At 30.0% G+C, this 24,843-nt stretch overlaps 5 protein-coding genes and 1 non-coding gene across 6 annotated transcripts; 4 read left to right on the top strand and 2 right to left on the bottom strand.

Moving 5' to 3' along the window:
* Positions 1–4,758: 4,758 nt before the first annotated feature.
* On the bottom strand, positions 4,759–4,831 carry TRNAR-ACG. The gene has a single exon. It is a non-coding gene; the product is annotated as a tRNA-Arg (tRNA).
* A 3,169-nt stretch (positions 4,832–8,000) lies between these two features.
* LOC124912549 (beta-amyrin 28-monooxygenase-like) lies at positions 8,001–9,905 on the top strand. The gene is made up of 3 exons (XM_047453185.1): positions 8,001–8,973; positions 9,202–9,389; positions 9,480–9,905. The coding sequence occupies exons 1-3, from the start codon at positions 8,001–8,003 to the stop codon at positions 9,777–9,779; spliced, it is 1,461 nt and encodes a 486-aa protein (XP_047309141.1). The 3' UTR covers positions 9,780–9,905.
* A 1,601-nt stretch (positions 9,906–11,506) lies between these two features.
* LOC124912701 (putative invertase inhibitor) lies at positions 11,507–12,025 on the top strand. Its single transcript, XM_047453352.1, has one exon. The coding sequence runs from the start codon at positions 11,507–11,509 to the stop codon at positions 12,023–12,025; it is 519 nt and encodes a 172-aa protein (XP_047309308.1).
* LOC124912019 lies at positions 11,507–13,307 on the bottom strand. The gene is made up of 5 exons (XM_047452571.1): positions 13,002–13,307; positions 12,798–12,925; positions 12,519–12,707; positions 12,399–12,450; positions 11,507–12,304 (listed from the first exon to the last, which is right to left on the bottom strand). The coding sequence occupies exons 1-5, from the start codon at positions 13,257–13,259 to the stop codon at positions 12,188–12,190; spliced, it is 744 nt and encodes a 247-aa protein (XP_047308527.1). The 5' UTR covers positions 13,260–13,307; the 3' UTR covers positions 11,507–12,187.
* Positions 13,308–15,296: 1,989 nt separating this feature from the next.
* Positions 15,297–16,055, top strand: LOC124912700 (photosystem I chlorophyll a/b-binding protein 6, chloroplastic-like). Its single transcript, XM_047453351.1, has one exon. The coding sequence runs from the start codon at positions 15,297–15,299 to the stop codon at positions 16,053–16,055; it is 759 nt and encodes a 252-aa protein (XP_047309307.1).
* A 1,265-nt stretch (positions 16,056–17,320) lies between these two features.
* LOC124911405 (coatomer subunit epsilon-1) lies at positions 17,321–19,772 on the top strand. The gene is made up of 7 exons (XM_047451881.1): positions 17,321–17,585; positions 17,680–17,769; positions 18,047–18,198; positions 18,590–18,725; positions 18,805–18,960; positions 19,297–19,376; positions 19,511–19,772. Exons 1-7 carry the CDS (start codon positions 17,421–17,423, stop codon positions 19,602–19,604), a joined length of 873 nt encoding a protein of 290 aa, XP_047307837.1. The 5' UTR covers positions 17,321–17,420; the 3' UTR covers positions 19,605–19,772.
* Positions 19,773–24,843: the final 5,071 nt, after the last annotated feature.

Genomic DNA, 24,843 nt, shown 5'->3' with positions numbered 1-24,843 from the left:
TATTTAATATAAATAATTTAGTTGGTTAAATGATATTATACTTTTTAAGAGGACTTAGGTTCAAACATTGTTAAAATATTTTTTTGTTATCATTTTTTTTGAGTGCCTAGGCAACTAAATTTGTTGTCTTACCCTAAGGCCGACTCTATTGTAACTCTACCTTCTAACGTCAAATGCTAACGTCAAATGCTAGAAACAAACAATTTCAATATCAATCCCTCCAACACAACATGTAAATTCGATCCCATTTAGAAGTAAAAGATCTAGATATTAATTTTAAAGATTCAAACACATCTTATGTTATTTATATAAATGACGTTGAAAAGAAAAATGTAGAATGCATTCAAATAAGACACTATAAAAGGAGAAGGAAATAAAGATTTGTGATTTTAAATATTGACGCACTTTCCCATGAGAAAAAATGTTGCGACATATATTTTGTCCGTAAAGAGAACGTCGAGAACATAAAACAGACTACCGTTTCTCTAGTTAATAAATTTTTGCTATGAGGATTTCACTTAAATAGTTAATTTGTTAAGATTATTCCAACGAATAATTTACAATTTTAAAAAAAACTTTTTTACATTTCCAATTCTCTATTAAACATAAAAACGTTACACAAATGTTTAAAAATATCCTCATGTGGTTCATTTGAAAAAATGATAGGTTATACTTTTTCACCTTGAAACAACAAAGGGCTGGAAATTGCACCAAAATATTTGTTTTCAACCTAACCTAAATGCTTGACTAGGTGTCTTGAATTAATGGTAGGAAATTATCTTACTGTCTAACAACGTTTAACAGTTAATGAGAAAGTTCTTCATTCAAGATCCATACGGTAATTAAGTTCTCAACATTCCATATTATTGTAACAATATAAATTAGTTTCAATAGAACTTATTATTTACTTGCGGGACTTAACTCTTACTTGTTTAGCTGCAACATTAGTTAGTATACTATCTTCTTTAGCTTATACGACTATCTCCTTATCTTTTCTAGTCTCTTTCTATTCAAATTTCTTTAAGTGTTAGATCTGATTATTTTGAGATGATCCGTCCATTGTTCTTAAACCCGTTTAAATCGATCTGCGACACTTTTAACAGAAAATATCTGTTTTTCCTTCAACATTTACTTAGCCCATTGTTTGCGGATTAATTTCATAGATAAATTGTTAAAATTTATATAGTAATTAGTAATTTGAAAGATCTTAAATATTTTTACAAAATATAAAATATATAGTTCATCATTTCTTGACATATTATTAGAAAAAATTTATTTCGGGTTAATTCTTTTAGACCTCACAATTTAAAATTTTGCAAAGTAGTTTTATAAATTTGGGTATATATATATTAACAGTTTGAGAAATCTTTATATTTATCTATCAATTTTTTTTTTAATTTAAACAAAATTAAAATCAATTAATTAATATTTTCTTCCTTATTGTTCGATCTCCATCTTTCTCATAATGTTTTGGTTGATCGTGAGAGTTCTTTAAACCAGCTTCGTTCGAATGGAAAACTTGTGATGTTAGATTTCGATGCACAATTAATGCACTTTTCCATGAGAAATAATGTGACATATATTGTCTCAAAAGATAACGCCGCGAATAGAGTAGTTAGAAAACGATAAATTGTTTCTCTAATTGTCGATAAATTATTTGTGATGAGGTTCACTTTAATGAGTTTGTGACGAATATTTTGAAAAAAAAATTATGATAATTTGACAATATGTTTCACGTGATACAAAGAACTATAATAAATTTTCTTTCTTCAAATATTTTTGAGTTATAACTATGACAAATTTTCTAATTAAATATGCTAAATCTCTATAAACGTTAGGTTATATATATTAAATTTAACAAATTTTCAATCTAGGGTGAATGGTTAAGAATTTATTATAAGTGTAGAATCAATAACTTAATTAATAGAAAAGAATTTGAAAGATCTTAAATCAATTTTATAAACTTTCAAATATAAATGTTTATCATAATTCACGCGGGTGGGCTACTTAAAGATAAAAAAAAATTAGGTTACCAATTTTCTCTCTTCATTGTTTCGATTTTATCTAGTTACCAATTCATTGTTTCAGTTTTATCAAATTCCCACTTTATTGCGATGAAAACACAGTGACTCAAATAAAAAACGATCCAATATATGAAGTTGCAGTAAAGAAGAGGATCAAACATATCGATTATCTTAAAGTTTGCAATAAAACCATTCACAACAATCAAAGGATTATGATCATGTAACTGTTCTAAGAAGTTCGGCGATAAAAAATTTCATCTCTCTCAAACACAACATTGCTAGATCTCTTTAATTCAATTTTGTAACCGAGAAAATGAAATAATATCATAATTTGTATAAAAAAGGACAAATAATTAGCTTGAGTGAGATGTATAATTGTGTGTTCTGGACATGAAAATGTATATATATGTTACCATTTTAAATCTCATGAACATCATTTTTAATCTTATTTTTTTAATTAATTATTTTAAATTTATAGACGGATTAACACGTTACCCAACTCAAATATTTAAATTAACCACAAATTTTCACCAGACACGTTCAAATTAAGCAGCATTATAATTATATATATTGTGTATGATTCTTATCTTTTGAAGGTTAGAAGACTTGTGACTTAAAGAAACATCCTAAAAAATACCTATATATTGTTTTTAATGGTAAACAAGTAAATATTTGTTATTTGTTTTTCAAGAATCTAGACCCAACAAAAATAAAAATACAAATTGACTCTGTGGCCCAATGGATAAGGCGCTGGTCTACGAAACTAAAGATTCTGGGGATCAATCTCAGTAAAGTCGTTGTCATTTTAATCACCACAGTAAATAATGAACTTATAATAAGAGTGAGATAATAGAATATAAATAATTTAATGGGTATTTTTTAAGCTTGGCAGGGTGACTGAATTTTCTCGGGATATTCATAGTCTATTTTTCTCACGGGTAATGTATCCATATACAGGGTGTTAATTGAAAATATGTCACCATTATTTTCCCAGTACTAAAAAGGTTTTAAAAATAATTAGCAAATTATTTGTTGTAACATTCTTAACAAACTAATTAAAAGAAATTCTAGTAGCAAAAATTTATCAAAGACTAGAAAAATACTCTTTCCACATATAATATCATTATATATTTTTATTAAGCCTAAAAGTTTATCTCATGATAAATGAATGAATTCTAGCCACTTTGAGTTTTTGTTTTATTTTTGGGTTGGGGGCGGGATTACATCTCTTTGTTTGGGCATGAAATATGTATGGTAAAATTGTCACAAATTCTTTACTAAAATGTCCCTAACAAACTTATTAAAGTGGAAATTTCACGGCAAATAATTTATCGACGGGTAAAGAAAACGTCGGTAGTTTCATGTCGACTCTATTTACGAAATTCGATTTTCACACAAAATATACATTGCACACTTTTTTTTTGTGTTTGTATGTTTCCATTTTGACTTCATAATTATTAGTTAATTAGTTTTATCTAGTTACATCCCAATTTCATTATAATTGTAACTTTAATTTGGGTAATTTAAGATTGAAATTCCTTTCGTATTTTCTTAATATTACTTGCAGCCATTTGTGTATCGTTTATGACTCGGTGATCATTTCTCGAGTGTGTGCTTGTCACTTCCTTAACAACAATGAGATGAACTTATCAAATTTGAAGTTATTTATCATATTTTAAATATAGAGTTATTGAATTTGATATTTCATATGTTTGTGTTTGTCACCTCATTAACAACATATAAGATCAAATTTGAAATTGTTTATTATATTTTAAATGAAGAGTTATTGAATTTGATCTTTTATATTAAGATTATATTGTATCATTGAATGAGTTTCTCGTTAATTCGATCATATATGTAGATTATCAATCGGTAAAAATATTTTTAATAATTTTTTCAACGCTTAAAAATTCAATAAGTTCATCCTTTGAGGGACTCTCAAGTATGTATAATTCATTTACACTATCTCAAATTAGAAAAAAAGATTCTTTGTATACTTAACATTAATCTTATTTATCTGTCTAATTTGTTTTAAAAAAAAATAAGTCATTCTTTTTTAAATTTTACATCTCTAATGATTTTTGTAATATATAATGATGTCCAATTTTGTTTTCATCATTTAGATTTGACTTAGTATTTTTTTTTTTTGTGTGTTATCTTGTTTAATCTGATTAAATCTTTCGTTTCGTATTTTTGTAATCTTAATATTACTTGCAGCCATTTGTGTGTCGTTTACAACTCAGTGATCATTTATCGAATTATTTATCATATTTTAAATGAAGAGTTATTAAATTTGATCTTTCATATATTTATATTTTTGTGTCTATCACCTCATTAACAACAAATGAGATCAAATTATCAAATTTGAAGTTTTTTTATCCTATTTTAAATAAAGAGTTATTGAATTTGATCATTCATATGACGATCGACGCTTAAAATTTCAAACCCAGAATCTCTCGTAGACCATCGCCTTATCCATTGGGTCACAAGGTCAATTTGAATTGTTATTTGTGTTGGGTCTAGATTTTTGAAAATCAAATAACAAACAAAACATTTACTTGTATTTCATAATTTGTAATTGTTTCTCACTAATTGGACAATATATGTGATTATTAATTATAATTTGGTAAAAATATTTTTGATGTAACAATTTTCAGCTATAGATAATTTCAATTGCTGCTCAAAATATTTCGTAGAGATTATTTCGACAACGTTTCATTGATTAAAATGATAACGACTCTGCTGGGGATCGAACCCAGAATCTCTGGTTTCGTAGACCAGCGCCTTATCCATTGGGCCACAGAGTCAATTTGCATTTAGATTTGTGTTGGATCTAAATTTTTAAAAACAAATAACAAATATTTATTTGTTTTCCATTAAAGAGAATCAATGTCTTTGTTGTAGACTAAATGAATATTTGAGTCGAATCACGGGTTGACCAGTCTATAAATTAAAAAATTTATATCTACAACACTTTAATCATATAACATACTTAACTTATATATTTTAAATTCAACATACACCAATAAACTTGGGACATTAACTTGTATATTTTAAATTCAACATACACCAATAAACTTGGGACATTGTTTTTTTATAATAAAACATAAGTTGTTCAACTAGCTCAAAAATGTTAAAAAAAAATTATAAAAAAACTCTCAATCAATACTCATATTTTATTCTTTAGAATATTAAATAGAATGATTTTTCCTCATTTCATCATGTGACCAAGGATGGAATATAGAAAGATTCACAATATATATATTTGAGGATATATAATAATATATCTGGTATATTTTCTAATGTACCACTTAATCCTGGTTAATTACTATCCAAATTTACACCAATGGGGAACATTGATCATGTCACATTGGATACTATTCAAGATCAAAACATCAATTTACATATTGGCCAATTCTTAAAAAAAAAAAGGTAGAATGTTAGCGGTGAATCGAACTCGCGAACTCCTAACATTTGTTCAGCATGATTCAAAAATTAAAAAGAGTTTGCTAATATACATTATTGGCCCTACGAACAGTGGCGGACCCAGAAATATTTTCTCGGGGGGGCCAAATACATAGTAACGTAGCATTTTTTTGGCTATCAAATAAATGCATTTTTTAATTAAAATTTTACTCGATAGTTACATAAAAATACTAACAAGCACAATTACTAAATTATTCTTGTCCATGAGTCGGTACAAAAGAAGACAAAATATCTTCATTACGTTGACTATACCAATCAATCAATTCAAGAAAATTAACTTTATTTGATGAACTACTTGACTCATATGTTCTCGAAAAGGTAATCCTTGCCTCAACAAAAAGCGTGTTACATCAAACATTGTCGTTAAACGGGTGCGATAATTTATTTTTATATCACGACCATGTGTACATAAAACGTTTCTCACGTTATGACTTTGATCTTAAAATGATTCAAATTGAACTCTAGTTTCATTATGACAACTATTTGAAGTTTTCATATGATGATTGAATCTTTCTAATGCCATTTTCCAATTTTTGTACCCATCTCCTATAAATGTATCATCTACGTTTTCTCTATTTAAAGGCTTGAAAAGATAACACCAAAACAAAATAATGCATCTTTTGATATGCTATATTCTAACCATGTATATTTGATTAGTAACATTAAACTCATTAGTAGACTCATTAATTGATTGAAAAGACTCATGCTGGTCATGTGATGTAGAAGTACAAATTCGTTTATAAAATTCGTTTATAGAACATCCCAATTATTCTATATCATACATAAAATAAATATTTAAAAATAAATATGTGTTAACCCTAGACACCTAAATAAAATTTAACAAATACATTTATTTGTTGAAATAATTTAAAATTAATTTAAAATTAAGAAATATAAAATAATATTTTATCCTTATATTTATATAAATGATTATTTTACCCTTATATTTATAAGTATTTTGTATTATTAATTTTATTAAAATTAATAAAATATATATATATATATAAATTATAATATAAATATAGTTTTAAAATAAATAATAATATTATATGATTTTCATTATTTTATATATAATTCTTTATATTTTAACTTATATAAATAAATTTTATTTATATATTAACTAAAATTTATGTATTATTATAAATATTGTATCTTAGAAAATATTTTTTTGTATAAAATAAAATATTAATAATAATTACTTTAATAAAATTATATTTGAAATTAGAATAATATAATTATGAATTAGTTTTTTTTATTAATTTTTATAAAAGAAAGTATTAGTTTATTATAAATACTAGAAAATAGTGTTAGTATAAAATAAAAATTTTATAAAAAGAAGTGTGAGGTTATTATAAAATAAATGTGAGAGGCAGGGTTTGATCACCTGACCTCTATTATAAATGTCAGCTCCAAAACCATCAGGACAAAGCCTTATTTAGTAAACATATATATAAAATATGTTAAAACTTTTACCCTGGTTGGGGGAGGCCCGGGCCCCCCAAGGCCCCCCTTGTAGGTCCGCCACTGCCTACGAAGACCTTATTGTTCTCGTTTTTTCACATACATTTTGTTTGATTCAGTGTAGGTCTTTTGATCCGGTTAAAAGTGTTCTTAATCTAACAAAGTTGAACTTGCAAAAGATAATGCACATACAGAAGAAGTAAATTTGTGATGTTAAATTTCGATGCACTTTCCTGCTGAGTGTTGGTGATATATTTCGTCTACTTTGCGAAAAGAGTAATTAGGATATGACAAGTTGTTTCTCTACTTCTCGGTAAATTATTTGCAAGGAGGGTTCCACTTCAATAAACTTGTGTCGAATATTTATACAAAAATTTACAACAATTTGACTATACATGTTTCACAATTTATATCGATAAAAAGACTTTAATACATTTAATTTTTTTAGAAAGTTGTTCTAACAAATGGGATCTTGTAGCCTTTAATTCTTTTATTATGGGTAGATTTCCGCTGAAAATAAGTTAAAAGATCTTAAATCAATTTGAATAATTTGACATAATCAAATATTATTTCACATCCTTTCTTATTCATAATATCACTTAATTTATTAATTAAAATATTAAAATATTTCTATTTTAAATTATTATTTATTATTTTATCATTATATACTAATATATTTTAAAAAAATTTACTAGAAAAAAAAAATTACATTATCTCAAAATCATTGTCTTTTAAATAACCCAAATTATTATCATCCAAATTCAAATCTCAACAAACTCTCAATGTTTCTTTACAAAGTTGTTAAAAGTTTCTCTCAACTCCCTATTTTCACTTATTATTGTAATTATTTTATGTGTTTTTCTTTCTTTGTAAATAATAATTTGACTAATAAAATTCTTACTTCTTTTGTGGTCTTTAATAATCTTTCAAACTTGACGTGCGCTTAATAACACTTATGACTCTTTCTCTCTTCATTTTCTATATAAACTAAACCAAAAATGATAATAATAATAATAAAAACAACAATCAATGGAATTCAATTCCCTTTCTCTTTTTGCTACTCTTATTTCTCTTACCATCTTAGTCTACTTATTCCGTCGCCGTCGCCATCTTCAATCATTTCCCACCACCGTAAACCTACCGCCGGGGAGTTTCGGATGGCCAGTGATTGGAGAAACCTTCGAATTCCTCTTCGGCAAGCCGGAGAAATTTGTGGGTACCCGAATGAAGAAATTCTCACCCGACATCTTCAAGACAAAAATCCTCGGCGAAAAAACCGTTGTCATTTGCGGACCCAACGGTCACAAATTCCTTTTCTCAAACGAACACAAACTCTTCACCGCCTTCCGTCCTCACCCAATTCAGCGCCTTTTCCGATCATACCGAACCAAATCCAACGAGTCAGTAGCCACGGTTGCATCGACGAATACCACCGACGAATCGAAAGTCATCCGTACACCCGGTTTTTTAAAACCGGAGGCCCTAATTCGGTTCATACCCAAAATGGACTCAATAATTCAGCAGCTAATACAGAGCAATTGGAGTTCGGAGGGTAAAAACGTAATTCAAGCAGATTCTCTTTCGAAAACCGTTACTCTTACTCTCGCTTGTCGGTTCTTTCTTGGTATTGAAAACCCAGAACGGATAGCACGGTTGGTCGGACATTTTGACGATATTACCCTCGGCATGCATTCTTTTATCTCGTATATCCCCGGCACTATTTTCTACCGCGCCAGTAAGGCGGCGGAAGCTATAAGGAAGGAGCTTAGGGCGGTGATCGGAGAGAAGAAGAAGACGATCGCTGCCGGAGCTCCGGCGATGGACATACTGTCGCATATGATCATGGTGACGGATCCTGCCGGAAAATTCATGCCGGAGATGGAGATTGCTGACAAGATTATGGGACTGATTGTCGCCGGTTATAGCACTGTCTCAACCGCCATCACTTTTTTTATAAAGTATGTCGGTCTTCATCCTGAGGTTTATCAGAAGGTCTACTCAGGTAACTTTATTAACCGGTCCAATTAGACCGGGTTTAGGGAATACCCTTTTGGTCAGATTATTTGAAAATATTTCTTTGACTTATTTAAACGTAAAAAATACTTTTATTACCAAATAATTAAACTAATGATAAATATTATTACAAAAAAAAAAAGACTATTGCATGGTGTTTTATATAGCTTGCATCTTTTTTGGTTCATTAAAATTACTTATTGTTAATAAATTATAGAACAAATGGAGATATCAAGTAGCAAAAACGAAGGGGATTTGTTAAATTGGGATGATTTATCAAAAATGAAATACTCGTGGAATGTTATGTGCGAGGTGATGAGGCTCGTTCCTCCGCTTCAAGGTACTTTTCGAGAAGTTCTCGTCGACTTCACATACGCAGGCTACACGATTCTAAAGGGATGGAAGGTATATACGATAATTTTATTTATTATTAATCACGGCTTTAAAATTCTTATGCATAAGTGATTTATTTAACGGAAATATTTTGTTTTGCAGTTATATTGGACTGTGAGTAGTACTAATATGAATCCAGAGTATTTTCCAAATCCCGAAAAGTTTGACCCGTCAAGATACGATGGCGAGAAGTTGCAACCGTACACTTATGCACAGTTTGGTGGGGGGCCGAGGTTGTGCCCGGGGAAAGAGTACGCTAGGTTGGTCGTGCTCACTTTTGTTCACAATGTGGTTAAGAGATACAAATGGGAAGTGGTGTATCCGGATGAGAAGGTTATGGGAAATATGATACCAACTCCTGAGAAAGGGCTACCCATTCGACTTATTTCTCACCAAAATTAGACTTACTAATTAGGTATAACTAATAGCAATTGAATATAAAACTAGATTTCTTAAAGCAATACATACATAGTATTTCAAATAAAATATGATATGATACATATCTTGTAATTTGACATTTACAGTTAATTATATATCAAATGTTTTTGTTTGAGAAATTTTTCTCCAAGAAGTTCACATTGAAACAAAAGTGAGATCTAATCTCTTTTGTTATGTGGCCTTCATGTGATATTTTATTGTTTTAAAAGTAAGGATATTTTGTTTAAGAAGTGACCCACATTAATTGTTACCAGATTTATTTTGATGTTGTTATTGGGAATTGGTCAACTTTGTTTAATATGGTGTATTGTAAATTGTAAGAATATATATTTTTCTCGATAAATGGATATTATTTTTTTATTAGAAAATACTTATATATGTTTTATTAATAAGTTCCAATTTAAAAATTGTTCTAATTACAAGTTATTTTAAAATTACTTAAAATAAATTAGTATACTTTATATTAGAGACATTTTTTACTAAAAAAACAAAAAGTTTCAGGGTTTTGATTCTCAAAAACAGATTATTATTTAAAAGTGGTAATGCTATAATGCTAGGTAGTTAGAAAATAATTGAAATAAAAAGGAAAAAAATTAAAATTGTTAAAATATGAATGATAAGGAGCAGAAGAAAAAATATTGTTAAGAAAGTTATTTTTTTTTCTTTTTCTTTATTTGAATAAAGGAGAGCTAGAATCACACCACTGCTTAAATTTAAATCACTTTCAAATAAAATCGTGACATTTTGGTCCCTTAAGCCAACTCTAACCATTAAGAAATATGTTTTATCTATCGAGTAAATATAAAATTTAATATAATTGAAAAAAATTAAATTTTCAATTCACTTATTAAATTTTGATAATATAAAATTTAGATTTTCAATATTTTGCATGTCTATCATCTCTCAACCAAAAAAATTGATACCTAAAATGTATAATGTATATTTTTTCTTTTAACTATAAAATAAGTTTAAATATATAATATACTAATTTTAAAAATAAATAGCAATAATTAAAGCAATTTAAAAATTCACTCAAATTTTAAGAAAAAAAGGAAGAAATTAGTTTAAGAATGAAAAATGACACGGATTTATCTAGAGTTAAAATATAATCAGTTAACATCTTATATGTGAAAGTTTGATTGAATTTTTGTATGAATTCCAATTAATATTTTAGTTTAGAAATTTCAAGAAAAAATTGAATTTAATTATGTGATTTTTGTTCTGACAAAATTACTCAAAATAAACTCTCTTAAAAAAAACCAAAATCTCTAAATAAGTTAATTATTCATAATACATATTATTTTATTCAATATGTAGATATAGATTTTTATTTACTTGTTGATTATCCAATACCCTTATTTAATAAAATTTGATTTTATTGATATTATTTTACAATTTATTTGTTGATATTTAAATCCATATTTAAATAAGGATAATGAATTATTTTTCTAATTATATATTGCTATGAATCCTTATTTCCTTTGTTGAAGGAAAATATACTATATAGAATATAATCAAATTATTCAAATTAGATAGTGATCCTTAATATAGAAACATTATATTATAGATTTTCCAATTCCTTATGCAAGGCTAGCTTTTGCTCCACCTATATATACATATGCCTCCCTTTGCATAACTCCCATAACCCAATTGATTCAGCTTCTTAACTATTTCTTCTTAGGTTTAAGATAATGATGAAATCAACTAATATTATTGTTGTGACGATGCTTCTTCTCTTCGTTTGTGAGTACTCTTCGGCGGATTTGATTTACGATACTTGTCAAAAAACAAAATACTCGAGTTTATGTGAATCCACTCTCCGTGCAAACTTTCGCATGGCCACTTCAGATGTGAAAGGACTCGGCTACTACATGTTTGAGACATCACTCAATCAGGCCATCACCAACAACAATCAAATCTCTTCTCTTATCAGAACCACTAAGGACCCTGCCTCCAAAAAGTGTCTCTCCATTTGTTCAGTGGATTACAAGAGTATAATCGACAATATTCATCTAGCCGTGGTAAAGTTGAACTCCAATGCTTTCACAGAGTCAGTGTCGGCTGGTAATGCAGCTATCTTTGCAGATTGGAATTGTGAAGGCTCTTTCGCCAATGAACCTACCAAGCCACAATCGCCAATAACTGGAATTAATAATGTTTTCTTTCAACTTACCACGATAGCCATCAACATTGTTCAAACCCTAAAATAGGATGTTAGTTAGTTATCTTGTTAGAATGTAAACTCTAAAATAAGATGTTAGTTAGTTATCTTGTTAGAATGAAATTGAATTTGAGTTATGGATGCTAAGAATTATTTGGTAACATTATATAATCTAAATCAATATTCGAAAGAAAATATACACTTTAATTAACTAGTCATTCATTTCTTCGACATCAACAATAGCCACGTTTGATCTCAGCCATCGCGCTAGATTAATCAAGAACGGTGTATAGACAAAATAACAAATGATTGTCCAAGTGACCAATCCCTATTTCAACAAACAAACAGTTAATTACCATCTTCATAGAAAAACCCAATATGTTAATTTTCAAATTGACATCAAGAACAATATATATACATACCTCTCCAAAGAGATTGATGTTTGCTTGTGGATAGTACCAGAGTTTAAAAAACCTGCAACAGAAAGAGTAAATTCATGCAAAAGAATAACACAAACAAGATATTAAAACCAAGGGTCTCACTTCATTATAGGAATCTCAGCTAAAGGACAGCAAATGCCTACAACAGAAGCCAATGCAAATCCAAACCAAGTCCTGTCAAAGAAAAACCATATAGCCTCTGCTGCTGCAAAAAGTGCATAAGCTTCTACATTGGGCGATACTCCTGCCTTATACATTTCAGCACTCAATTCAATGAAACCCACAAGCCCTCTAATCAAACAAGATCATTGATTCAATGAAAACAGCCAATTAGGGTAAGATGAACAATTTGTTGAAAAACCAGATCAAATTTATACTTACACAAGTGACAGAAGAGTCTTCTGAGCTAGATTCTTCTGGTGAAGAACATTATTGGTTGATAACTTCTCATCTAACAAGAGTTGTAGTAATCCAACGGTGCAATAGAATACTCCAAGCAATGGAGGAACCTAGGAATTATGAAAAAAAACAGACAAATTGAGAGAAATTAAGCAGTTAATGACAGAGATTCAAATTCTGTTATACCCAGATGTTGGTGTGAAGAAGAGGACCGATATCAATGGACCCATTTTGATAAACGACGAGATTTACTCTGGAGTGAAGTCCATCGATAAGAGGACCTAAGATGAAGCCTGAAGCGAATAGAGAGAGTGATATACGAGGCCAGGTAGTTGAAAGGCTGCTTTTTTCCTTCTTCAAGCTGCAATTTACCCTAATTTTGGACGGTGCTCTGTGTTTGGGATGAAGATGTGGGAAGATGAAGAAATTCGGAACACACAACATCTTTGAAGCCAGAATTTGATGTAAATCATAATTTTAAACTAGACAAATGTAATCTTCTAGGTAATTCATTGATTATTAAGACAGAGCAATGTAAAACTTCATCAAGTAAAAATTAAGGAAAAGGATGGGACCAAGATATTATTTTTTTTAAAGACATATATATATATATAGGCAGGGAAGACTCCCAAACCTGGACTTAATATTATATATATATATTATATTATAAAATTCAAATAATTTAAATTTTTAATTAAATCAATTTTAATACAAAATTTCAAATAATTAACCATTATCTTCTATTTTATTTGAACTTTTAATTGTTTTATTACTAAAATAAATAAATAATACATTTAGTTTAAAAAAATTTCATGAATTTAAAAAAAAAAAATTACTCATCTATAGCATATATTAATATAATGTGATAGAATTATTTTTAAAAAAGGTAAATTATTCACAAAAACTCGATTAAACAACATTTCAATTAATACTTAATTCAATGAGCTAGGATTTTCGCTCTATGTAGTGTGTGTTGGGTTGTGTAGTGGTGTAGGTGTCGTGTTGGATATACCAAGGTGTTTTAATATTTAGTTTAAATCGAATTCAAAATTCATTGAATTTGAAATTTATTTTTCGGTTTTCAAATCAATTTTAAACTAACTCGAATTTAAATATGAATTTTATTTTGTTTGTAAATCAAACCAATTTATTTATTTATTTTTGCTCGAAAATAATTTTTGATTTTATTATATATTATTTAATTTATTACAATTATTAAATAATTAAATATAATTTATTATATAATATATTTAAAAAATTATTTTGATGATTTTTACAGGTGAAATGGAAAGAGGGTTTACTATGTTCATATTGGGGAAATTTGATAATATAACCCTTAAAAGAAAGGTATTTTGATTTTTAACCTTAGTAATAAAGTTTTTGTTTTTTAACCTTTTTTTTAAATTTTTTCCAATTTTACCCTTAATAACCTTTTTACTTTTTTTTTTTTTTTCTTTTTTTTTCTTCCTTTTCCTTTCCCCTTCTCCTTCCCGTTTTCCCTTTACTCCCCGTCTCTTCCTCTTCCTGGCGACACGGCGACACCGTCCCTCTCTCTTCCCACACAGCCCCGCGCCACCGTCCCTCTCTCTTCCTCGGCGACACAGCCCCACGCTCAACCCCTCTCTTTCCTTTGATCAACCCTTCTCTCACTATGACCGCATTCTTCGAAACATGGTACTTTTTGCGTTTTCTAGTTGATAGTTTGTTAAAGTGAAAGTTCTTGATATACTTTGGTTGTTCCTCTAATTCTTGCTTTTCATAAGTTATTAAGTAGTATTTAGTTAGAGTTAAAATGCTTAGTTTAGGGTTTGGGCTTTGGGCGTGGCTCTTGGGCGTGGGGCGTGGCCCTTGGGCGTGGGTCGTGGCCCTTGGGCGTGGGTCGTGGCCCTTGGGCGTGGGGCGTGGCCCTTGGGCGTGGGGCGTGGCCCTTGGGCGTGGGGCGTGGCCCTTGGGCGTGGGGCGTGGCCCTTGGGCGTGGGGAGTGGCCCTTGGGCGTGGCCCTTGGGCGTGGGTCGTGGCCCTTGGGCGTGGGGCGTGGCCCTTGGGCGTGGGTCGTGGCCCTTGGGCGTGGGGCGTGGCCCTTGGGCCTTACTTCCCTACCCTGTTTCTGTTTTCATTATCTTCCTTCACTACTAGCTAGATACCAGTACTAATATCTAATTTGGTCTGTAAAAATTGGGAAATACCCAGAAAGTTATCGAGAAAGATGTCACATTTTTCTTCTGTAAAGACTCTCCTCCTCCCTGGTTCGATGGCAGGTATCCACATTTACTCTTTAATCTCTATTAATCTTGATCATAATACTGTTTGATATTCTCAATAATAAAAAAACTTGTATTTATTCTTCTACACATACTGCATCACTAAATTCCTTGTCATTTTTTGTTCTCGTAGTATTTCAGGAGATTTTGGATTCGACCCACTTGGATTAGGTAAGCGTGCATTTGTTTGATAGATTGAAGAAAACCAATCATATGTTAAATGGATGGTTTGATCTCAGGATCTGATTCGGAACTGCTGAAATGGTTTGCACAAGCTGAGCTAATACACAGCAGATGGGCAATGCTTGCTGTGTCTGGAATTCTGATTCCAGAATGGCTAGAAAGTCTAGGGTTTATTGAGAAGTTCTCTTGGTACGATGCAGGAGCACAAGAATACTTTGCAGATTCCACAACTCTGTTTGTGGTGCAATTGGGGCTAATGGGTTGGGTTGAAGGACGGAGATGGGCAGACATAATAAAACCAGGGTGCGTGGATATAGAACCGAGTTTTCCACATAAGAAGAAGCCAGAGGTCGATGTTGGCTATCCAGGCGGGCTTTGGTTCGACCCTTTGATGTGGGGTAGAGGGTCACCGGAGCCAGTGATGGTTCTTAGGACTAAAGAGATCAAGAATGGTCGGCTTGCCATGCTTGCATTCATTGGGTTTGTTTTTCAGGCAATTTATACAGGACAAGGCCCTTTAGAGAATCTTTCAGCTCATATTGTTGATCCAGGACACTACAATGTCTTCTTGGGTTTCCATTTTCAGAATATATATAAAGGTGTGGAATCTGCGAAGTATTCTTGTGCTCCTGCATCGTACCAAGAGAACTTCTCAATAAACCCCAGACTTTCTAGCCATTCTGGAATCAGAATTCCAGACACAGCAAGCATTGCCCATCTGCTGTGTATTAGCTCAGCTTGTGCAAACCATTTCAGCAGTTCCGAATCAGATCCTGAGATCAAACCATCCATTTAACATATGATTGGTTTTCTTCAATCTATCAAACAAATGCACGCTTACCTAATCCAAGTGGGTCGAATCCAAAATCTCCTGAAATACTACGAGAACAAAAAATGACAAGGAATTTAGTGATGCAGTATGTGTAGAAGAATAAATACAAGTTTTTTTATTATTGAGAATATCAAACAGTATTATGATCAAGATTAATAGAGATTAAAGAGTAAATGTGGATACCTGCCATCGAACCAGGGAGGAGGAGAGTCTTTACAGAAGAAAAATGTGACATCTTTCTCGATAACTTTCTGGGTATTTCCCTATTTTTACAGACCAAATCAGATATTAGTACTGGTATCTAGCTAGTAGTGAAGGAAGATAATGAAAACAGAAACAGGGTAGGGAAGTAAGGCCCAAGGGCCACGACTCACGCCCAAGGGCCACGCCCCACGCCCAAGGGCCACGCCCCACGCCCAAGGGCCACGACCCACGCCCAAGGGTCACGCCCCACGCCCAAGGGCCACGACCCACGCCCAAGGGCCACGCCCCACGCCCAAGGGCCACTCCCCACGCTCAAGGGCCACGCCCAACGCCCAAGGGCCACTCCCCACGCCCAAGGGCCACTCCCCACGCCCAAGGGCCACGCCCCACGCCCAAGGGCCACGACCCACGCCCAAGGGTCACGCCCCACGCCCAAGGGCCACGCCCCACGCCCAAGGGCCACGACCCACGCCCAAGGGCCACGACCCACGCCCAAGAGCCACGCCCAAAGCCCAAACCCTAAACTAAGCATTTTAACTCTAACTAAATACTACTTAATAACTTATGAAAAGCAAGAATTAGAGGAACAACCAAAGTATATCAAGAACTTTCACTTTAACAAACTATCAACTAGAAAACGCAAAAAGTACCATGTTTCGAAGAATGCGGTCATAGTGAGAGAAGGGTTGAGCAAAGGAAAGAGAGGGGTTGAGCGTGGGGCTGTGTCGCCGAGGAAGAGAGAGGAACGGTGGCGCGGGGCTGTGTCGCCGGGGAAGAGAGAGGGACGGTGTCGCCGTGTCGCCAGGAAGAGGAAGAGACGGGGAGTAAAGGGAAAACGGGAAGGAGAAGGGGAAAGGAAAAGGAAGAAAAAAAAAAGAAAAAAGAAAAAAAAAAGAAAAAGGTTATTAAGGGTAAAATTGGAAAAAATTTAAAAAAAAGGTTAAAAAACAAAAACTTTATTAATAAGGTTAAAAATCAAAATACCCTTCTTTTAAGGGTTATATTATCAAATTTCCCCATATTGGAGGATCATCTTCATTGAAATAGCTTCCGTGTCTCTTTCTCTCTCTGTATTGTATTCCATTCGATCTCAGTACTGTTAAATCTTCAGATCCAGCGATTCTAATGGCTTCCGCCCCAGACCTATTGTTCGGATTGAGAAACAACTTCTACCTTGGCGCATATCAGGCTGCAATTAACAACAGCGATGTCCCAAATCTCTCCCAGGAAGACGCAATCGAGAGGGATTGTCTCGTTTACAGATCTTACATTGCTCTCGGTAGCTACCAGGTTCTGTCAATTTCTTAACCTGTATATCTTCTAGATCTATCTATTCTTTACCTCAATTGTCATCACTGAATCAACGTCTTCTTCTTGATTTCAGCTTGTAATCTCCGAGATCGATTCTTCCGCTGCCACACCTCTTCAGGCTGTCAAGTTGCTAGCCTTGTATTTATCTACCCCCGCAAACAAGGTTAGACTTATTTGGGGATTTGTTATCATGTTTTATGAAATTTGATTACGGATCATCTTTTGAGCTTGAGATCTATTCTCTTGAGAGACTGGGAAGATGAAAGAAATTTGCTTTTTCTTTAATTGAGCTAGGCTAAGATGGAACTTATGCACAGATTTGGCAGGGATTTATGATATTAGTTACTGTTATATAATTGACATCTAGTTGTAGTCAAGGAGTTGATGAAGAAACCATAGAAGGAACCTTTATTTTCAATCTGTGGTTTTTTCTTATACAGGAAGCTACGATTTCCAGCTTGCGCGAATGGTTGGGTGATGCAGCTATAGGGAACAATCCAATTCTAAGGCTTATTGCTGGGATCATTTTCACGCATGAGCAGGATTATAATGAAGCTCTTAAACACACTAATGCAGGAGGAACCTTGGAGCTGTGAGTTTTAGTTTTAACATACTTGTTTGTTTATGCTTAATTTCTAGGTAGTATTTTATCATTTGTTATTCCTGGGGATCTAAAGATGAAATCTCTACTTGTTGAGAATTGTTCACAGTACAAACCCTTTTACAAAGCCTTTCTAAATTAAATGTTTCACGAGGATTGAATTTATGATGGAATGTGCAATCTAACATTCCCCTTCAGAAGTACTGGAATACAAAAGAATTCGGGTCCAGTCACAGTTAATAAACTCTTATCCATTGGTCTAGGCTTTGAAAGGGATTAATCTCCTTCCGATCAATTACAATCTACCAATGTTATGTAAGCCTTTGGCTTGGGATAATAGTTTGATTTTGATTTTGATTTTGATTTATGTTCATCCTTGAAGGAATGCATTGAATGTCCAAATATTCATCAAGATGTACAGATCAGATTTTGCTGAAAAGCAGTTGAGAATCATGCAACAGATTGATGAAGATCATACTCTTACTCAACTTGCAAATGCATGGCTAAATCTTGCAGTGGTGTGTATATTCTTGAACATCGATCTTTCTTGCTGCAACATGAGATAATAAGTTATAATTTTGTTGTTGTTGTAATTAGGGAGGTTCTAAGATACAGGAAGCATACCTTATTTTCCAAGACTTCTCTGAAAAGTCCCAGATGACTAGTCTGATTCTCAATGGGAAAGCTGTGTGCTGCATGCATATGGGGAATTTCGATGAAGCTGAATCCCTTTTACTTGAAGCCCTAAACAAAGTAAGTTTTATTTTGTAAATCTCATGAAAGAAACACACCGTTACATTTTGATATAATTTCCCTTCCTACTCTTACTGTCATTTCAAAGATTATATCTCCATATTAATACTTCTTCTGCTTGTATGATCACCTAACCTAATCCTTGGAATGTGGGTTATTTGGGATTATATTCAAAAACATATCACTATCCAATCAACAATCTACTAATCAATCACATAATTCTAAATCATCAAATTATATATTTATGTGCTAAATGTCTTTTTACTCAAATAACCTGTTTTTTTTCAAAACTTTACATCATGTCATGAATGATGATATTGTTTGGGTTGTGATTAGGATGCCAAAGATGGCGAAACATTAGCTAATCTTGTGGTCTGCAGTCTTCACCTTGGGAAACCATCTTCACGCTATCTGAAGTAAGTTATCTTTAACCCTAAAACCAAAACACAGGAATGAAACAAGTTTTGAGCTGATTGTTGTTGTGTCTTTTGTGAATGAAACAAGTTGAGAGCTGATTGTTTATTATTGTTCATACAACTTTGTAATGCAGCCAGCTGAAATTGTCACAACCAGAGCACATGCTTGTCAAGCGCGCAGCTTCTGCAGAAGAGAATTTCGACAGAGCTGTCCAAACCATAGCCTGATCGAATCGTATCATTTCTTTTTCTTCTTATAAAGCTTTATTTTTCCGCAATTATGATAATTTGCGACTTAATTCGGGATTTGTTGACTTAAAAAACAGTGGAAGAATTTATGAGACAACGCATTCTAGTAGAAGAGATGATATATTGAGCATTTCTAAATTTGTTTCATTTCTTGAATTCTCCATACTTGTGATCTAGATTCTATTATTTAAATACCAACTAATTTGAGTCCTTTTATATATTTTTTGTGACCATGATTGATACTTTTTTTTTAAATGTGAAGAATCATAATATCAGTTTAGAAAAAATAAAATAAAAAATACTAGTCTTGAATTCAGGATTCTCATTCATAATTAGTTCTTTTACTTACAAAAAAATATAATAATTAGTTTGTGTATTCGATCTCTTGGGCCTCAAAAGTACCCTAACGGCCCACGTATATTCACAAGTCCAGATGTCCAATTGGAAATTTAGATTTAGAAAATCAAAATCCAAGTTGAACACTTTTTAAAAAAAAACTTAGAAGTTATTCTCTTTAATTTTTTTAAAAATCAATTCAAAATCAATTTTTCAATCAATTATTTTTTAACAATCACATCACTCATTTTAAATACTAAAATACTCTATATTTTAAATTATTATTTTTTATTTTATTCATATATATCTATACTTTTTAAGTCTTTTTTACCAAAAAAAAATTATTATCTCCTTAAAATCATCATCAATCATTACTTTTTTCCTTCTCATTTTTTAAAAACCCCATTCCAAACAAGGTTTTAGAGAAATAAAAAAAATAATGAATAAAAAATAATGATGGACGATGGTTCTAAGGATGTGGTAATTATTTTATGATAAAAATATTTAAAATGTAATGATATTTATAAATAAAATAAAAAATAATAATTTAAAATATAGAGTATTTTAATATTTTGATTAATGAAATGAGTGATGTAATTGTTAAGAGTAATTGATTAAAAAAATTATTTTATTTGAGTTATTTTAAAAATTTAAAGAGAACTACTTAGACCATCTCCAACGGGCACCCATAATGCGTTTGGGGTGCCCTTTTTTCCTCCAACCCAACTGCAAAAAAAAACTCAAAATGAGTTTTTGTACCATCTCTCCTCCAACCAAACGCATATATGCGTTTTGGACTGTACATACGGCATTTTGGGCATTTTGAAAAAATGGCCCTCAGGTTATATTTTTTTTTATAACTTTTAATTTTTTTTACATTTAAATTAATCCTTCAACTTATATTTTTTTTTATTTTTAAGATAAAAAGTTAAATTGTTTTCTAAATATATAATTAAATTATTAAATTTATTATATTTATTATATTTGAAATTTAATCTAATTTATTTTATATTTTATAATTTACTTTTTATTTTTAACTTATATTTTATAATTTTAGTTTTATAAATTATCTTATAATATGTTAACAATGTTTGTTTTAATATAATATGTTTGTTTATTTAAATACATTAGAATTATTTTGTTGTTTATGAATTATTGATATATAATTAATTTTATTTTAATTTTATTAAATGAAAGAGAAAAGATTGGGGTTAAATATGTAAAGTTGATAAATATATAGATAATATTAATTAGGTTAAAAAGTTAGTGGGAGAAAGAAATATTCTAAGAATATTCTTTTGGGTTTGAGAATGGGTTTTTGGGTTAGAGATGAATTACTGTTTGATGGGATGTTTACTGCATTTTGGGTTTGAGAATGGGTTTATGGGTTGGAGATGGTCTTAATATATGAGAATGGAGTAAGATATTATTTTTGAAATTGTGTTACCTAAATAATTTAATTTGAATTTAAATAAAAATATTTAAATATATATATATATATTTAAAAAATAGAAAGATATATGAGAAAAAACATATGACCCCATGAATACATTGACAGGTTGAGAAGATGTGACCTAATTAATTATATTATCATAAGTCAGGCATCCTCCCTGTGTTTTCAGGCACTTATCAATCAGATGTTACTTAACACCTCCTATTTCCTCACAAATATACCATAACCACAAAATCTAATTTACATTTTTATTAATTAATATACTCTATTATAAAAAATAAATATAATACAGCTTTATAAACCTTTTGACTATTTTATTTATTTATTTGGGAGTTAAAAAAAATTATAGGGGAGAGTGATTGTGCGTAGATAATGGCAATGAGGCGGTTTAGGGTTAAGAATGTATTTATCATTTTTGTTCCGTTTTTACTTCGGAGATTTTTTTACTACAATCCCTATCACATTCGATTTTGGAGATTTTTCGCATGTCACCGTTTGTATCATATTCTCAAAAATAAATATTTTTTTATATAAACGAATTTTTAATATAATATATTGTAATATATTAAAATTTTATATTATTATAAATAAATAAACTTAAACTTTTATAAAATATAATGAATAAATAAATATGCTAGTGATTATATATATTTAATTATGTTTTGAGTGTTCACGTTAAAATTAAGCTGGTTCGAGACGGGGAACACAAATACCATCCCGGTCAACTCCGGTTAAACATGAGAAAAATCGTTCCTAACATAGTAATTTGGTTTGGTTGTCGTTTTGAAATTGCCTATGAGCATAAAATCTCAATTAAGTCTTAGGCCTTATTTTGGTTATTAGCTTTTTTATTTTATCCAAAAATTCAACACATCATTTTATCCATTTAATCATTCTTTGTATCTATTAAAATATTTAAATTATTCTTTATTTAATTATTTTTTAAAATAGAAAGAAAAAATATTAAAAATATTTTTGTCATCTAACAATACAAAATTGATTTTTTCTAAATTTAATCAAATTGGGTTTTTATAAGAAAAAACACAAAAAAAAATAAAGATCGAAAGAGCTCTTAATCTCAATTACATAGTAAATTATCTTAAAATAAAAATGTTTTTATCAAATTTTATTTAGATTTCTTATGCTTGTTTATAAATTACTTATTTGATTAATTACAGTATTAAAATGTTTTTACTTTATTTATATTAAATTGAAATATAGATGATTTTTTTTTTAAACTTACATAGAGAAAAAAAATAATGTTTATTAATAATTTTGAGAGAGTAATAATTATTTTTGATAAAAGAAAGTTTAAAAGGTATTAAAATATATAAATAAAATAATAAATAATAATTTAAAATAAATGTTATTTTAATATTTTAGTTAATGAAATAAGTGAGTGATTTTTAAAAAATAATTAATTAATTTTTTTTATTTTAATTGTATATGTAAAAAAGTTGGAAAAATCATAATAAAGTGGAATCATTGAAACTTGAGGCAGGAAAAGAGGTAACAGGTGAGAAATAGTGACAAGACGACAGACTACTGAGACCCTATGGGAGTCTACGCTGGGCCCCCACCGTACTCTATCACTCTCTCCCGCATTCTTTTTGCCACGTACCTCATTTTCCATTCATACATTATTTATTTTTATTATTTGTCCATAAATCTTTATTTTATTAAATAAATTAAAACCTTCTGAAAAATTTTTATTAACTAAATTAAATCTGTATAACAATTTCATGGTTCCAATCAATTTGAATAATTACCTCTAATCATATGAAACGCAATAAAAGTATATGAGCATAAACTTGTAAAAAAGGTTAAATAAGTTGAATATTATTTAAAAAAAATAATAGGGAAAATGTTGTTAGAATTAAAAATAATATTATATGAAAACAATTATTTGGCAGATAGGTTGTTGACACGTCACGTCGTTCTATTATGCCCTGGTCACATCAAGGATAGCTGTTACCATTCTTTTCATTTTCTACCATAATAAATATATATTTTTAGTTAACAATTGAATTATTATTTTTTATTTTCTTATTTAGCATTTTTTATCACAAGAATTAACAAAATAAACTGCAGCTAATAAACAATTAAAAAAACAGACCGTTGATTTTCTAAAGAATTTTACAGAATTCAACAATTTCTCATTTTAATCTTAGAGCTCTTGTGATCTTTAATTATTTTGGGGTTAAAATTGAATAAAAATACAGTTTGATATGTTTTGAAAAATAAAATGCTTTTTTTTATGTATATATTTCTTAAATATTTTAATTTTAATAAATAATAAAATATGTAAATAAAGGATAATTTTATATTTTATTTAGTAGATTGAATAATTTCTTTAATGAAAAGATAGAAGATACTATAATATAGTTATGGGCTTGTTCGGTCCAGGTTATTTAAATAACTTGGAAAAGAGAGAAAAATGATTATGGGTAATAATTGGTGATAATTTTGAAAAAATGATGATATTTTTTTGGTAAAAAGACTTAAAAAGTATTGATATATATAAATAAAATAAATAATTATAATTTAAAATAAAGGGTATTTTAGTATTTTGGTTAATGACTTGATTGATTTGAAGGATGAGAGGGGAGAGTGAAGTAACAATTGATTTGGTTGGGTTATTTTGAAAACCCAAATAAGATCAAGGCCTATAGTTGAGTATTGAATAAAATCCCAAAATAATTCAAATGAGCTAGGCCTTTACACTATTACACTATGACACTTTGTTTCGGTTTGAATTTTTAAAACAATATTTCACTTCTTTTCTATCTATTTTATTATTCAAATCATTAATCAAAATACTAAAATATTTTTTATTTCAAATTATTAATTTTTATTTTATTTATATATAACAATATTTTTTTAATATTTTTATCAAAAATAATCCTTACCTACTCAAAATCATCGACTATCGTTATTTTCTCTCTTTCAAAATTTAAAAAAAAAAATCCAAACAAACTTGTAATACTATTTATTATTTAAAATATAAATTTTCATTCTTCAACAACTTTGATAAAAAAAAAAAAGAAGGTTAAATAAAACTAACCCTATCAGAGTTCTCAAATTTTAAAAACCATTTATGTGCTTTGGTTATTAATTATGGTGTTTGAGGGGATATTTAAAAACAAATTATTGTGAAATGAAAAAGTAATATTTTTAAAATTCTTTGAAATAAATTACCTTAATTAGTTTTTTTAAATTATTTGAAAATACTTTAATTTTATAAAAATAAATTATTTTAATATGTAATAATAAAAAAAAAATCAAATAACATATTAAGGTAGTTCATGTAGTTTCTAAGATATCAAAGATAATGAATTTCATTCTCACATGTAAGGATGGCAATTTAAAACCAACCTGCAAAAACCGAACCGAATTGTCCCGTTTGGGACGGTTTTTCTCTAAAATCGA

This window comes from Impatiens glandulifera, chromosome 8 (assembly GCF_907164915.1).
Source record: "Impatiens glandulifera chromosome 8, dImpGla2.1, whole genome shotgun sequence".
Lineage (NCBI taxonomy): Eukaryota > Viridiplantae > Streptophyta > Magnoliopsida > Ericales > Balsaminaceae > Impatiens > Impatiens glandulifera.
The sequence above is the reverse complement of the archived record's forward strand: the minus strand, read 5'-3'. Positions and strand labels throughout refer to the sequence as shown.